This window comes from Nanorana parkeri, unplaced genomic scaffold (genome assembly GCF_000935625.1).
Source record: "Nanorana parkeri isolate BGI_ZX_2015 unplaced genomic scaffold, ASM93562v1 scaffold31, whole genome shotgun sequence".
In the NCBI taxonomy this organism is placed as follows: domain Eukaryota; kingdom Metazoa; phylum Chordata; class Amphibia; order Anura; family Dicroglossidae; genus Nanorana; species Nanorana parkeri.
Window position 1 is genome coordinate 142,967 of NW_017306299.1, and position 12,304 is coordinate 155,270.

At 44.2% G+C, this 12,304-nt stretch overlaps 1 protein-coding gene across 1 annotated transcript; it reads left to right on the forward strand.

The window, feature by feature from the left end:
• The first annotated feature begins 1,937 nt into the window (after positions 1-1,937).
• On the forward strand, positions 1,938-9,573 carry LOC108796824 (histone H3.3). The gene is made up of 3 exons (XM_018568360.1): positions 1,938-2,102; positions 5,098-5,251; positions 9,387-9,573. Exons 1-3 carry the CDS (start codon positions 1,975-1,977, stop codon positions 9,513-9,515), a joined length of 411 nt encoding a protein of 136 aa, XP_018423862.1. The 5' UTR covers positions 1,938-1,974; the 3' UTR covers positions 9,516-9,573.
• Positions 9,574-12,304: the final 2,731 nt, after the last annotated feature.

Here is a 12,304-nt window from a genome sequence, read left to right on the forward strand (position 1 = left end):
CCTCCCTCAGTAGTAGTAGTAGTGGTGTTGTCCCCTCTCAGTAGTAGTAGTAGTAGTAGTGGTGTTGTCCTCCCTCAGTAGTAGTAGGGATGTTGGTGTCCCCTCAGTAGTAGTAGGGATGTTGGTATCCTCTCAGTAGTAGTAGTATTAGTGAGTAGTGGAGTGATGTGATGGTGTAGGTATATACAGTAGTGTGTCCCTTCAGCGTGTCTTTGTGTTTGTACACACTATCCCTCAGTAGTAGTAATGTTGGTATCCTCTCAGTAGTATTAGTCAGTAGTATTAGCAGTAGTGGAGATGTTGGTGTCCCCTCAGTGGTAGTAGGGATGTTGGTGTCCCCTCAGTAGTAGTAGTAGGGATGTTGGTGTCCCTTCAGTAGTAGGTACGTTGGTGTCCCCTCAGTAGTATTAGGGATGTTGGTATCCTCTCAGTAGCAGTAGTATTAGTGAGTAGTGGAGTGATATGTTGGTGTCCCCTCAGTAGTAGTAGTAGGGATGTTGGTATCCTCTCAGTAGTAGTAGTATTAGTGAGAAGTAGAGTGATGTGTCGGGTGTCCCCTCAGCGTGTCTTTGTGTTTGTACACACTATCCCTCAGTAGTAGATGTGGGGATGTTGATGTCCCCTCAGTAGTAGTAGTAGGGATGTTGGTGTCCCCTCAGTAGTAGTAGTAGGGTTGTTGATGTCCCCTCAGTAGTAGTAGTATTAGTGAGTAGTGGAGTGATGTGTTGGTGTCCCCTCAGCGTGTCTTTGTGTTTGTACACACACTCCCGGAGCCGTAGGCCTTCCCTCCATTGTTCCTGATTGGTTGCTGTGCAGTGAGTGAGGCGCTCGGCTGGGACACACCAATGTCAGCCATTTTTCAATTGTGTGTTGCAGCCAGCAGCAGCCGCCTCTGCCCTCTCTCCAGCTAGCGGGGAAAAAACAAAGCGCCCCCCTCAATGTCCCCTGCTCCCCAGTTGTTTCCGAGCTTCACCATCTTGTCTTCCTCCCTCCGGTCACCATATTTCCTGACTGAGCTCTCAGGACACAGGCTGCCATTGAGGAGAGGGGAGAGTTGGGGGGGGGCACTTTATGGGGTGGTAGGGTAAAGATCCCTCTTACCCCCCATTATTTGCCCCTCTGCCCCCCTTCCCAGCTGTTGGGGGGAGGGCTCCTGGTGCACGTTGGGCTCTCTGCTGCAGTGTGTGCAGATTGTTACAATGTAACAACATTGAGAACGTGGAGACACTTCCAGGCAGGCGCCTGGGAATCCCATTCCCCCCAACACCTCCTGTGCATGGATCCCTCAATACACAAGCACAGGGGGCCCCCAAAAAAACTTTACTCATGTGCCCCCCAGCTCTTATTTGGGGGGTTTCTAACCACCTGGATGATCTCATAGCTGCTGGGACCTGCCTGTACTGAGAAGGGGGAGGGGTGACCAGAGAGTGGTAGTTGGTTGGAGTTTGCCCAGTGTGCCCATTTCCAGAGCTGCAGATGGCCCTGTGTTGTGGGATCAGAGGGGCCCCCCCAGAGCTTTGTCCCGGCACTCGCCTCTATTTATCTCATATCACTTTGTACTGGAGTTGGATTATTTGATTGTTTTGCTATATAACATTGCATGCAAATCTAAAGGCAGAGACTGATGATCAGGGGATCCCCCTTCTGTCTCCACGGCCAGCTGGGTTGTTTTTTTGGGGGGATCAGGGCTGTCGGTGCCCCCCTATAATGTGTTTTTTCCCTCCTCCCATGCTAATCAGGAAGTTGGGGAGGAGAGCTGAGCACAGAGCAGCCGGCTAGCGCCACAGTTTGAATATCGGTCATGTTAGGTGAACGGGAGACGTGGAGGAGAGACGGAGAGCGATGCTGGAAAATGGCACTTTATTATTATTCTCATTTTATTTACATTTGTTTCTTTTTTATTTCCTCTCCTCCCTCCCTCCTCGATCGGTGATGGCGGGGAAGCAGGTTTAGGACCGATCCGTTGTCGGCAAGATGGCTCGTACCAAGCAGACGGCCCGTAAATCCACCGGAGGGAAGGCCCCCAGGAAGCAGCTGGCCACCAAGGCGGCGAGGAAGAGCGCGCCCTCTACCGGAGGGGTGAAGAAGCCTCACCGTTACAGGTAAGCCCAGTGCGGGTGTCCGTGCGCATGCGCGGGAGACAATGTAGCCTCTTATTTTTGTTTTGCTCATCAGTCCATGTTTGGGGGTGGAAATGGGGATTTCCAGTAACTGTGAATGTTTTGCAAGGGGTTTTCTGATCCTGATCATGCATTTAATAATAAAAAAAAAAAAAGTTAATAAGTTATGTTTTTTTTTTAACACATTTTTTTGGCATTTTTTTCTTTTATTGATGACTTTATTTAAATGAGCTGGTGACAGTGTTGTCTTGTAATTAATGACATTAACCATTAAAGGAGAAGCAAGCGCATACAATTCAGATAGTTTAAACAAATGAGTGTATCTCTGTCTGTGATGTGTAAAATGCAAAATTACATACTTAGTGTAGTTTTTAATTTTTTTTCGTTTTTTAAATTTTTATTAAATTTATAAATTAAACGGTATTTAGTATTTGCAGTTAGATGTGCTGTTTGTCAGCTCATTCTTTTACTAATGCGAATGAGACTGGGCTTGTTGGAAGTGAGGTTTTTGGGGGCTTATTGCACACAGTTTTGGTTTTTTTTCGGTCCTCCGAAAATTGGCACCGTTCCCATTCGGCTGGGGTTGTGCTGTGTGCTGCTCCAGAGCTGACCGTAGAGGGCAGCAGAGAGCGCCGTCAGCCCATATACACATAGCTGTGGTGGGTTTAACCCTTACCGTGCTGGATGGAAGTAGTCGTAGCAGTGTTTGTGCTTGAGACTGCACACCAAGGTGATTTTTTTGTTTGTTTGTTTCCTTGCTATGTTTATAGTACACAAGTGAGATGTCTGCAGTGTTCTTCCTTTTTTTTTTTTTGCTTTTAGCAAAACTCTTTAAATGATTTTCAGGCCGGTGAACATGGCTCCACTTTACAATGCACTTACAGGGGTGTGAACAAAAAAATCTACTTGTCCAAGTACTAAATTGGGGGCCCTGAGGCCCCTGATATCCAGTGTAGTGTTGACAGTCCTGCCCAGTTTTCCACTGCTTGGCTACAGAACATATACCATTCTGCTCATCTCTATAACATGAGGTCGACTGTAGTCTAGCAGGAGAAATTTCGGCAGGGCTGGTAACCGTGCTTGTGATTTCAGTGCAGCAGAGTGGTCGGCTCTAACAGGAAGATTGGGCCGATTGGATGTTTCTGTGCTTTCAGAGTTATTAAAGTGACACTAAACTCCGGTATTAAACCTTAAAAATGCATTCAAGGACCTTTACCCCCTTTGACTAAAAATCACATCATCATACAGCTTTGCATGCCGATATGAAATCATAGTCCATTACAGGAGTGAGCTTGGAGCAGTGACTACTTTACAACACACACAGGGACCATGGGGAACAAAAGTAGCCACCCTCCAGAAGGAAGGACAGTGTCAGCACCAATTCAGAAATGATTTGAGGATCTACAGCCGAGTGATACACAAATAGCAGACATTTTTTGTTAATAGTTAAGATACTTGAATGTATTTTTAAGATTTAACTCCTGACGTTTAGGTAGGACGCTTTGCAGGATTGCCTGGGCTCAGAGGAAGTGGGTAGAGTAATGCTGATCATCAGAGGACATTTCATGGCAGAAATGAGTACTATGGGGACATTTCTGGATTGCAATTAAATGTCTTAGCAAAAGATTTATTTTTTTTTTTTTTTTTTTTTTTTTTTTATGGGCTGTTTTTAAATTTATCAGATGTTCTGCTATAAATGACAACTGTACTCTCATATATACCTGTGAAGGAAAGGATCAGTAAATAGGGAGATATAAGTTAAATGAAGGGGGCCCCAGTTTTTGGACAGAGCGGCCTGCCCACATCCTGGTCTTGGGATCCTGATACTGGTACGAGAGACCAGTAGGTGGCGGTCTCTGTCAGACTGCACATTATTCACTCTGCAAGTAGCCCAGCACAGTCTTTCTGGTGCATGCTGGTTGTGGGTATGAAATGACAACTTCAGGAGCCGTACCCATTGTAAATGGTAGGACTGGTCAACCTCACTCCACACTGTCTGAAGACAGGGGTTCTCCTCAATAAAATCGCTCTTTGCATTCAGAAAAGAACAATAAAGTTGCATAGGTTGAACTGGGTGGACCTTTGCTCTTTATTCCACCTCACCTGCTATGTTACTATGATTGAATAACATGGACTATCGGGTAGGAAGCAAATACAGACTTTTGCTTCCTAAAGTCCAAGGCTGGTCTGTCTGCTCCCAATCAGGTCATCAAAGAGCAACTGCATCCATTTTGAAAGTGAATGACCTGCCTAAAGCTGGCCATACACCTGTCAATTTCTTTCTTTTCAAACCGCGGGCTGAACGGAAGAATTTTGACGCGGTTTCTCCATCAACACAGCTCTTTTGATCAGCTGATTGAGGAATGCCGGCCGTAATGGAGCCAACAGTCCCACACACAGGCAGAAATGGGCACCTTTAGACTGATTGAGCTTTGAAGCACCCCTGGCAGTGTTATAGTTTTCCTGTTACTATCACTTTTGCTTGACTGCTGGATCTTCGTGTACACCTGGAGGATAATAAAAGTAACTTTAAGGTGTATGTTTAAGTCTAACAAAGAACTTCTTATTTGGTGCCTTTTGATCTGTTAAATTTGCAAAGGATACTATTGTATCTGCGATAAGTGCAACAACAAAAAATTCTGCTGAATTCGTGACTTCCTGTGCTGCACTTGTTTTATCAGTTAACATGTTTTGTAGTCCACAGACAGAACTGTAAACCATGTTATTGGAGATCAAAGTTTGGCAGAGTTGTCCCAACACATTCCTTTTCCTAAGGTGACCACACTGCTATAGTATAGATATAGTATGGTGAGTGAGTGTTGTCACCCTAGGACAGGAAGTGACAAATGCTGGGTATGTGAGGGGGTTATGGTCGATATGCACATGTCTTCCTTTTTCAAAATTGGAATTAACTTGTTTAAAAATGTTGTTCATGAAATGTGTCTTGACCAGAATGTACATCTTTTCATGTGTACAGGCCGGGTACCGTGGCTCTCCGTGAAATCAGGCGTTACCAGAAGTCCACTGAGTTGCTGATTCGCAAGCTTCCCTTCCAGCGTCTGGTTCGTGAAATCGCTCAGGACTTCAAAACAGATTTGCGCTTTCAGAGCGCTGCTATTGGTGCTTTGCAGGTAACGTTTGACACTGCAGCTTTACTCACATGGGCTCTGTAGATCGAGATGCATAGATCACATACCACTGATCGCTCAGCTCATGATCTTCTCCCTGCACAGAGTGATGATTGTCAGTCAATCACTCCCTGTATGGATTGTTCCCCCAGCTCTGAGTGGAGGGACAGATGAGGGAGGGGGCGGGCACAGCTGGCTCTAGAGAGGCAGAGCCAGCTGTCAATCCTGGCTTCAGCGCGGCTTTGCGCTGTCAGCATATAGTGCGCAGTAGCCTGCTATATGCTGTGTTTTGGGTGACAGGAGGACATAGTAAATGTCCACCTGTGACCCTGAAGAGAACCATCGCCAAAAAAAGGTTTGGCCATAGTTCTTTCAAGGCAAACCTTTCTGTCTGTGCACGCAATGCAGAGCTGCTGTTGGTCACTTGATCTACCCTGATGGGTTAAGGTTATGTGACTTGGAAACTGAGTGACACAGAGCCTGCAGTAGACAAGTGTATGAAGACTTGTACCTCTTGCTTACCCCCCTTCCCTTTTCTCTGATCAACTAAAGCAAACTTATGTTTTTTGCAATTTAGGTCTGAATTGTTGAAGCATGAGGCGACCTGTGCCTAATGCTGCAGAAATGTCTCTATTGCTGATTGCCCGTGATCTCATGCGATGGTTTAGTACACAGTCAGTCTCTGGGGTGTATGAGGGATAGGTGTACTTGTATGCAAATGATCTTGGGACTGCATTGCCTTTTATAAATTCAGTTTACTTCTTACCTTTTTGGATGATTGAAGCCCCCGGGGGAAAATAACACTTAGTGGTGGTAGGAGTCACGTTCTATGTACATGCACTGCTAGGTCTCATTTTGCAAAAAAAAAATTATTTTATGCTTGTCTTCAGTTTTTGGATTCTATTAAAAAGACCCAGGGCTGTTTTGTTCCTGGTTTATATGCAGAAAGTGATCAATACTAAAGTATGATGGGCTGTGCCAGGCTGTAAAGTGGGCATACCAGTGGTCTCTGCTAGCAAAGTAAATACAGGATGTCCTCCAATGCGATTGGCTGGTGGAAGTGAGCTCAATATATAAGCATTAAAGCTGAACTCCAGGCAATGGGATAAATACACAGATTAAATATATGGCAACTGTTTCATCCGCTAAACATTTTTTTAGTTCTGGAGTTACACAGCCCTGCCACACATCACACACTGCCTGTCAGGTCAGTAAAAGTGGCAAATTGATGGGCTCATCTGTCACTTTGCTGTCTCCTCCTATCTCTTGCTAGCACAGGAGCACACTTGATTGGCTCCTTCTGTTGTACAGGGATGCTGATAAAATTTATTGAAAACACATTTTAATCAATGCAGAGCTGCATTCTTTTGTGCCTTATCTGTTTGAAAGCGAAATAAAATTCCTATGTGTCCAGGTGAGCAATTGCCATAATGCGGTGACTGCTTCAGTCTCCATTGGCCACTCCATTTATCACTGACATTTCCACTGCCACTTCTTGTATTTCACAATGCGCACCCTTTAGAAGAAAGATTGATAGGAGCATGGAGGAAGCTATTGTGTTTTTGGCAAAAGCAGACTTTGCTTCTCTCTTGCCAAAAAACTCCTAGACTTTAGTTCCGCTTGAAGGTTTACGTCCTTTTTAGATGGTTGTCTGCTGAGCAGCTGACCCCATCCAGGGCCGGCCTTTAGGTGCCCTGTGCGAGAAAGCTTTACAGCGCCCCTCAGTGGCCACACCCCTGTAACCACACCCATTTTCCCCAATATCCGCACCATTTAACCTCTTGCCGTCCGCCCGTAGTAGAAAAACGGACGGACGGCACTGCAGCATCTGCGGGTTGCCGTCTCCAGACGACAATTTTTTTCTGCTCGCGCGCGCCCCCAGCGGGCACGCACGGGCAGAAAAGACCCGATCAGTGCACACCGGCCCTGACCCCATCACAACCTTTCTCCTCTATTCCTATTCTAGTGACAACTGTAACATTTTGGATTACTCATTGCTTTTTAGTTCCCGTTACAATGGTCACTGTGACCATTGAGAAGGTGAACCTCAAATAAAAGCCAGACAGGGGTTCTAAACTTTCTCCTTTCTGTCCAAAAACTAAAAGGAGATGCTTCATTCTCAGTCAGTACACTTCCTCTGGTTATTTGGGAGGTGTGACACTCATCAGTTGCATACATCAGCTGTCTGTCTCAAGCAAAGCTGTTCAGTGGAATAATTGGTTTTTTAATGAAGCCTGTACAGAACAGATGAGCGTAATAACAAAAATAATTACACGCCGCTTGTTTTTCTTCCACACTGAAGACGGAATGCCGCCTTGTAATTCATTGTTTACTGGAAAATGAATACCATATTTTCCTGGCTTGGGCCGTGCAGTGTTACATTTAAACACATAAAACCTTTGGGGCCTATTTACATTTTTGCATTGCTTTATAGTGACACCAAACTCAGCACTTAAATCTTAAAAATACATTCAAGTGCCTTAACTATTAACAAAAATGTATCTTATTTGTGTATCACTCAGCTGTAGATCCTCAAATCATCTCTGAATTGGTGCTGACACCGTCCTTCCTTCTGGAGGGTGGCTACTCTTGTTCCCCATGCTCCCTGTGTGTGCTGTAAAGTAGCCACCGCTCCAAGCTAGCTCCCGTGATGGACTACAGTTTACTAATTTGTATTGAGATTGTGCTCCAGGCTGCCAAACCAGGAACTGTACGCAGGATTATTTTGGTTCTTTTGTCCATTATACACCTCTCCTAGCACTCATCAAGCACTGATGAAGGGGTGCCCTTTGCAAACCCCTGAAACACTTTGGCTTACTCGGTACCCCAGTAATATTAATTCTGGACTCTAAAATTGTGAGCAATCCTTTTTTTTCCCCCATAATCCTAAATGATAGAACCACCAGGGAAATCTAAAGCTTTGAATTATGCATTCATGAAATCTTCATAAATGACAGACTTTGAAGGACCCTTTAGAACTGATAATACCTAATAAAAATGTGTTACTATTCGACTTCTCTACCTTGCTGCAGACAGACAATAGGAACAATTCACAAAGCTAACTCTCCAGAATGAGGATTCTTATTTTTGAAGAAAGTCAGTTATTTTCCAGATGTAACAACTTGTTTTCATGGCTGAAATTCTAAGTTCCTATCCCTGTGTCAAAGTGTACCTATACCAGCCCTTCTCAGCACTTTAAACATGGAGGAATCTGTACAAAAAACTTTAATGTCTCAATAAACCTTTGAATCTGCAGTTTATCTACAGCTCAGAGTTCATTAGTGTAATCAATATAGGAGTAAATAGGAGCCATATTTGGCACCCAAGGCTGCTCTATATGACTTTTCTTCTTCTTTTTTTTTCCAGTAATAAAAGAGAACAAATAATAATGGCTAGAAAAGAAATGCAGACAGTGAGATTTGTAGTGCTTCACATTGGTGGTCAGTGGAAAAGTGCTGCCTTACATTTATGGTCAGTGGAGTGCCCCTTTCCGTTGGAAGAATGCCCCCGTAACAGATGGGTAAATAGTTAATTGTCATTCTTTGGTTATCTTGGAGTCAGAAATTGCTCATGGAACTCCTAGCAAATTCTGGGGGAACCCTGGCTGAGAGAGGCTGATCTATAATCAAACATTTTCATGGTGGCCTTTACAGCCTAGGGGTTTCCCTTCCACTGTGCGAAACTAGCACAGTGTGTGCCACTGCCGGCATCTCTCAATCAGCTGATCGAAAAAGTCGGTCGGAAAATCTTCGTGCAACCAGAGCCGGCAGCCAAGGAGCTGCCGGCCCTGGTCGGGTAATACAATGCAAACAGCGGTGATTCCTCAATCGACACACTCGTAGTGTTGATGGAGGAATCTACTCTATTTTGTTTGTTCAGCCCGCGGGTTGAACAGGAAAAATAGAGCAGTGTATGGCCAGCTTTACACTGGTTGTTATTCTTGGTCTGTGAGGGAAAGAGAATAACGGCACATACACCTATTCCTAAAAGGCAAGACCCTGCAGTATTTTGTCGCTGTTAAAGTGTATACCATTTTGATTTTTGCAGCTCGCTGTTAGCTGTTTATGAACATGTATGTTATACTATCTGATTCCTTCACGTTCAATGTGACCCTGACCTGATCTTTCTGTCTTTGTAGGAGGCCAGCGAAGCCTACCTGGTGGGACTGTTCGAGGACACCAACTTGTGTGCTATCCACGCCAAACGCGTCACAATTATGCCAAAAGACATCCAGCTAGCACGCCGCATCCGCGGAGAGCGTGCTTAAAATAAAATAAAAATAATTCCTATCTCAAGATAAACATTGTCATCTTCAAACCCGAAAAGAAAAAAATAAATCTCTTCTTCCGTGTAATTGGTAGTTTGAGCGTTTAGATATATTTTTTTTTCTTCATGGGGTTAAAGGTACCTAAATATATGGTTGTGAATGGAAAATGTAGGGGGACAGGTTCAAGTGTGCTAAATTTCTTCAATTTTCATACGTGCGTGATTTTACATGAAAGGGTCAGTCCACCCAAAACAGATATTCCCTTTATGAACAGGTGCTGGTGGCTTCTGTAACCTACTTAACGTCTTGTACGCTTCACAGGCTACGGTGGTGTCATCCTGCCTCCGTACCCCATGGTCATGCCTCAGCAAAAAAAAAAAGTCTTAATCCTCCTGCTGCATTCCCTCTAATGTAATTGTAAAGGGAAACTAATTAGGAATAACCTCTATTTGTGCATATTTGGCATTTTTTGAAGAATACAGTGAAATCTTTTCTGAAGGATCTCCTTCTGATCAAAGTAAACAACTGAAATGAGAGGGATCTATTTGAATCATGGCATGGTCACTAATGACTACTAGGTTGTATGCAATCAAGATGTTGTCATAAGTCGGCTCCATTTCCTGCTACAGACTAAAATATGTATAGAATTAATTTTTTTCTCTCCCAAATAAAACATTGAAGACAGGAAAACTAGCCATTTTATATATTTATTAGCCTCGTGGCAGGTGGACAGACATGGGAACTCTGAGATCCCCCCTCTGAGCTACAAGAAGCTTGTGGGTGACCCGACCCGCCGGAGCCTCTCCCGAAACGGAATGTCCGTTTTGGGTTCACTGGCATTATGTATGTAAAGTGTACCTGTCACATCGCACAAAGGAAGGAGCTATGTTGTAGCCCAAGCCATCATCTAGTCTCAATAGGAACTAGCACAGTTATTGGAGGCTCTTGATACCTGCAACTCCTTGTCAGTTTAAAAGGGAATATGTCACTAGCCAGGTAATCCGGCCTCCAGGAGGCTGTTTTCTATCTTTTTTTATTTTTGAAGCAACAATTCCTGTCTCCTGGTGAGCACGTTAGTCCCTGGCACACCGACCCTCGGGTCACTGAGCTCCAGGTGCCCAATTTATAGAAGTTGGGTGGCGCCACTTCCACATAAGAGCCTTGACTGAGCCAATATGATGGCAAGTGATACGTTTCCTTCGAGGGCTCACAAAATGGCAGGCAGTCCTGTGCATGTGACGGGAGGTACGCTTCAAAATCAACGACTACAACAAAAACTTTATTCAGCGAGTTGAAATAAAAAACACCTCAAACTTTATAATAAAAATATAAATAGACCTGTTTTAAAATCATTTTTTTCCTGGAAAATGCCAGCATTTGGATTTTTTATTTTTAAATAAGTCAATTTCTTATTGATGGCAACTAAATGTTTGTAGCATTTTTACCAAATGGTAAATTCCATCCATTCACTCTATTATTTTATTTTTTTCTAACTGAGTTGTCCTGCATTCAGATACATGTTTTTAATGTTGTCTGTCTTCTGTGCTGTTCTGTAAGTTTGCTATTAAAAGACATTAAACAACGTTGATTTGAGGCTTTTTCTTTAAAGCTGGAGTGTAAAGATAGAAAAGTATGGGGGTGGGCATCTGAAGTGTACCTGACTTGTGTAACCAGTTGAAGCAGCTATACCAGGGGTAGTCAACCTTGGCACGCCAGCCCTTGTGGAACTACAAGTCCCCTGAGCACTGCATGAATGGACAGCCACAGGCATGACTCAGAGGTATGATAAGATTTTAAGTTAAAACGTAGCTGGAGTGCCGAGTTTACCTACCTCTGAGCTATAGAGTTAGGTGACCAATACTGTGCCTGGTAGAAATCTAGGCTAGCCATACTGTAGCTGGTACAGTGAATGATCAAATGGTAGCTTAACCTCCTTGGCGGTATTCCTGAGTGTGGTTCGGGGTCAATTTTCATTACCAAAAGCGGTAACCCCGAGCCACACTCGGGATTACACAGCGCCACACTTACCTTGTCCACGATCCCCGCGGTGTCCTCCAGCCGGGTTCCGTCCCTTGCAAGCGTACGCGTCGCAGGGGGGGGGCGAAACCGGGGGCAAATTTAAACGTAAAAAAAAAGACCGCCAGGGAGGTAAAAGCAGAACTGTTCTTAACCCTTGCAGTGGGGCTACCTCTGCGCTGCAAGGGTTGAGTGCTCGTTTTTGTCTAGGTGCTAAAATAAGTTCTACTCACCCGATCCTTGGAGCCGGCTTGCTCTTACCCCGATTTTCTTGAGCCCCTAAGGTCCTGTTAGTCTTATACAGTGCATAAGACGTGAGGACGCAGAGGGACAGACTGATTGGAACGAGCACTTAACCCTTTCTGTGTGGATTATCCCCATTGCAAGGTTTTTGTGTTTTGTTTTTTTTCCCCCGGAGTTCTTTTTTAATGAGGTTATCATATTAGTAATAAGATTATGAATGTTTCTTAAGACAAAAATCCCCTTGTTTCCAACCTTCCTTATCTGCAGATCAAATGGTATAATGAAAGTAACATCCTTATCCTAAGACTTCTCACACAGTATGCAGGACATGACACTCTTTGCTCATTCTATCTGTAGGGACTCTATATGAGGTGATAATTGGATACACAGATGGTCATTTTGTCTTTAACAGACATTTTCCTACAGCATGTGTGTTGTCTTAGCACCTTTGGGTGCCATTGATAGTGAATGGTGCTGCAAAGCATGCAAATGTGCGTTGCTAAGAGTTACCGCAATGCAAAGATGTAAAC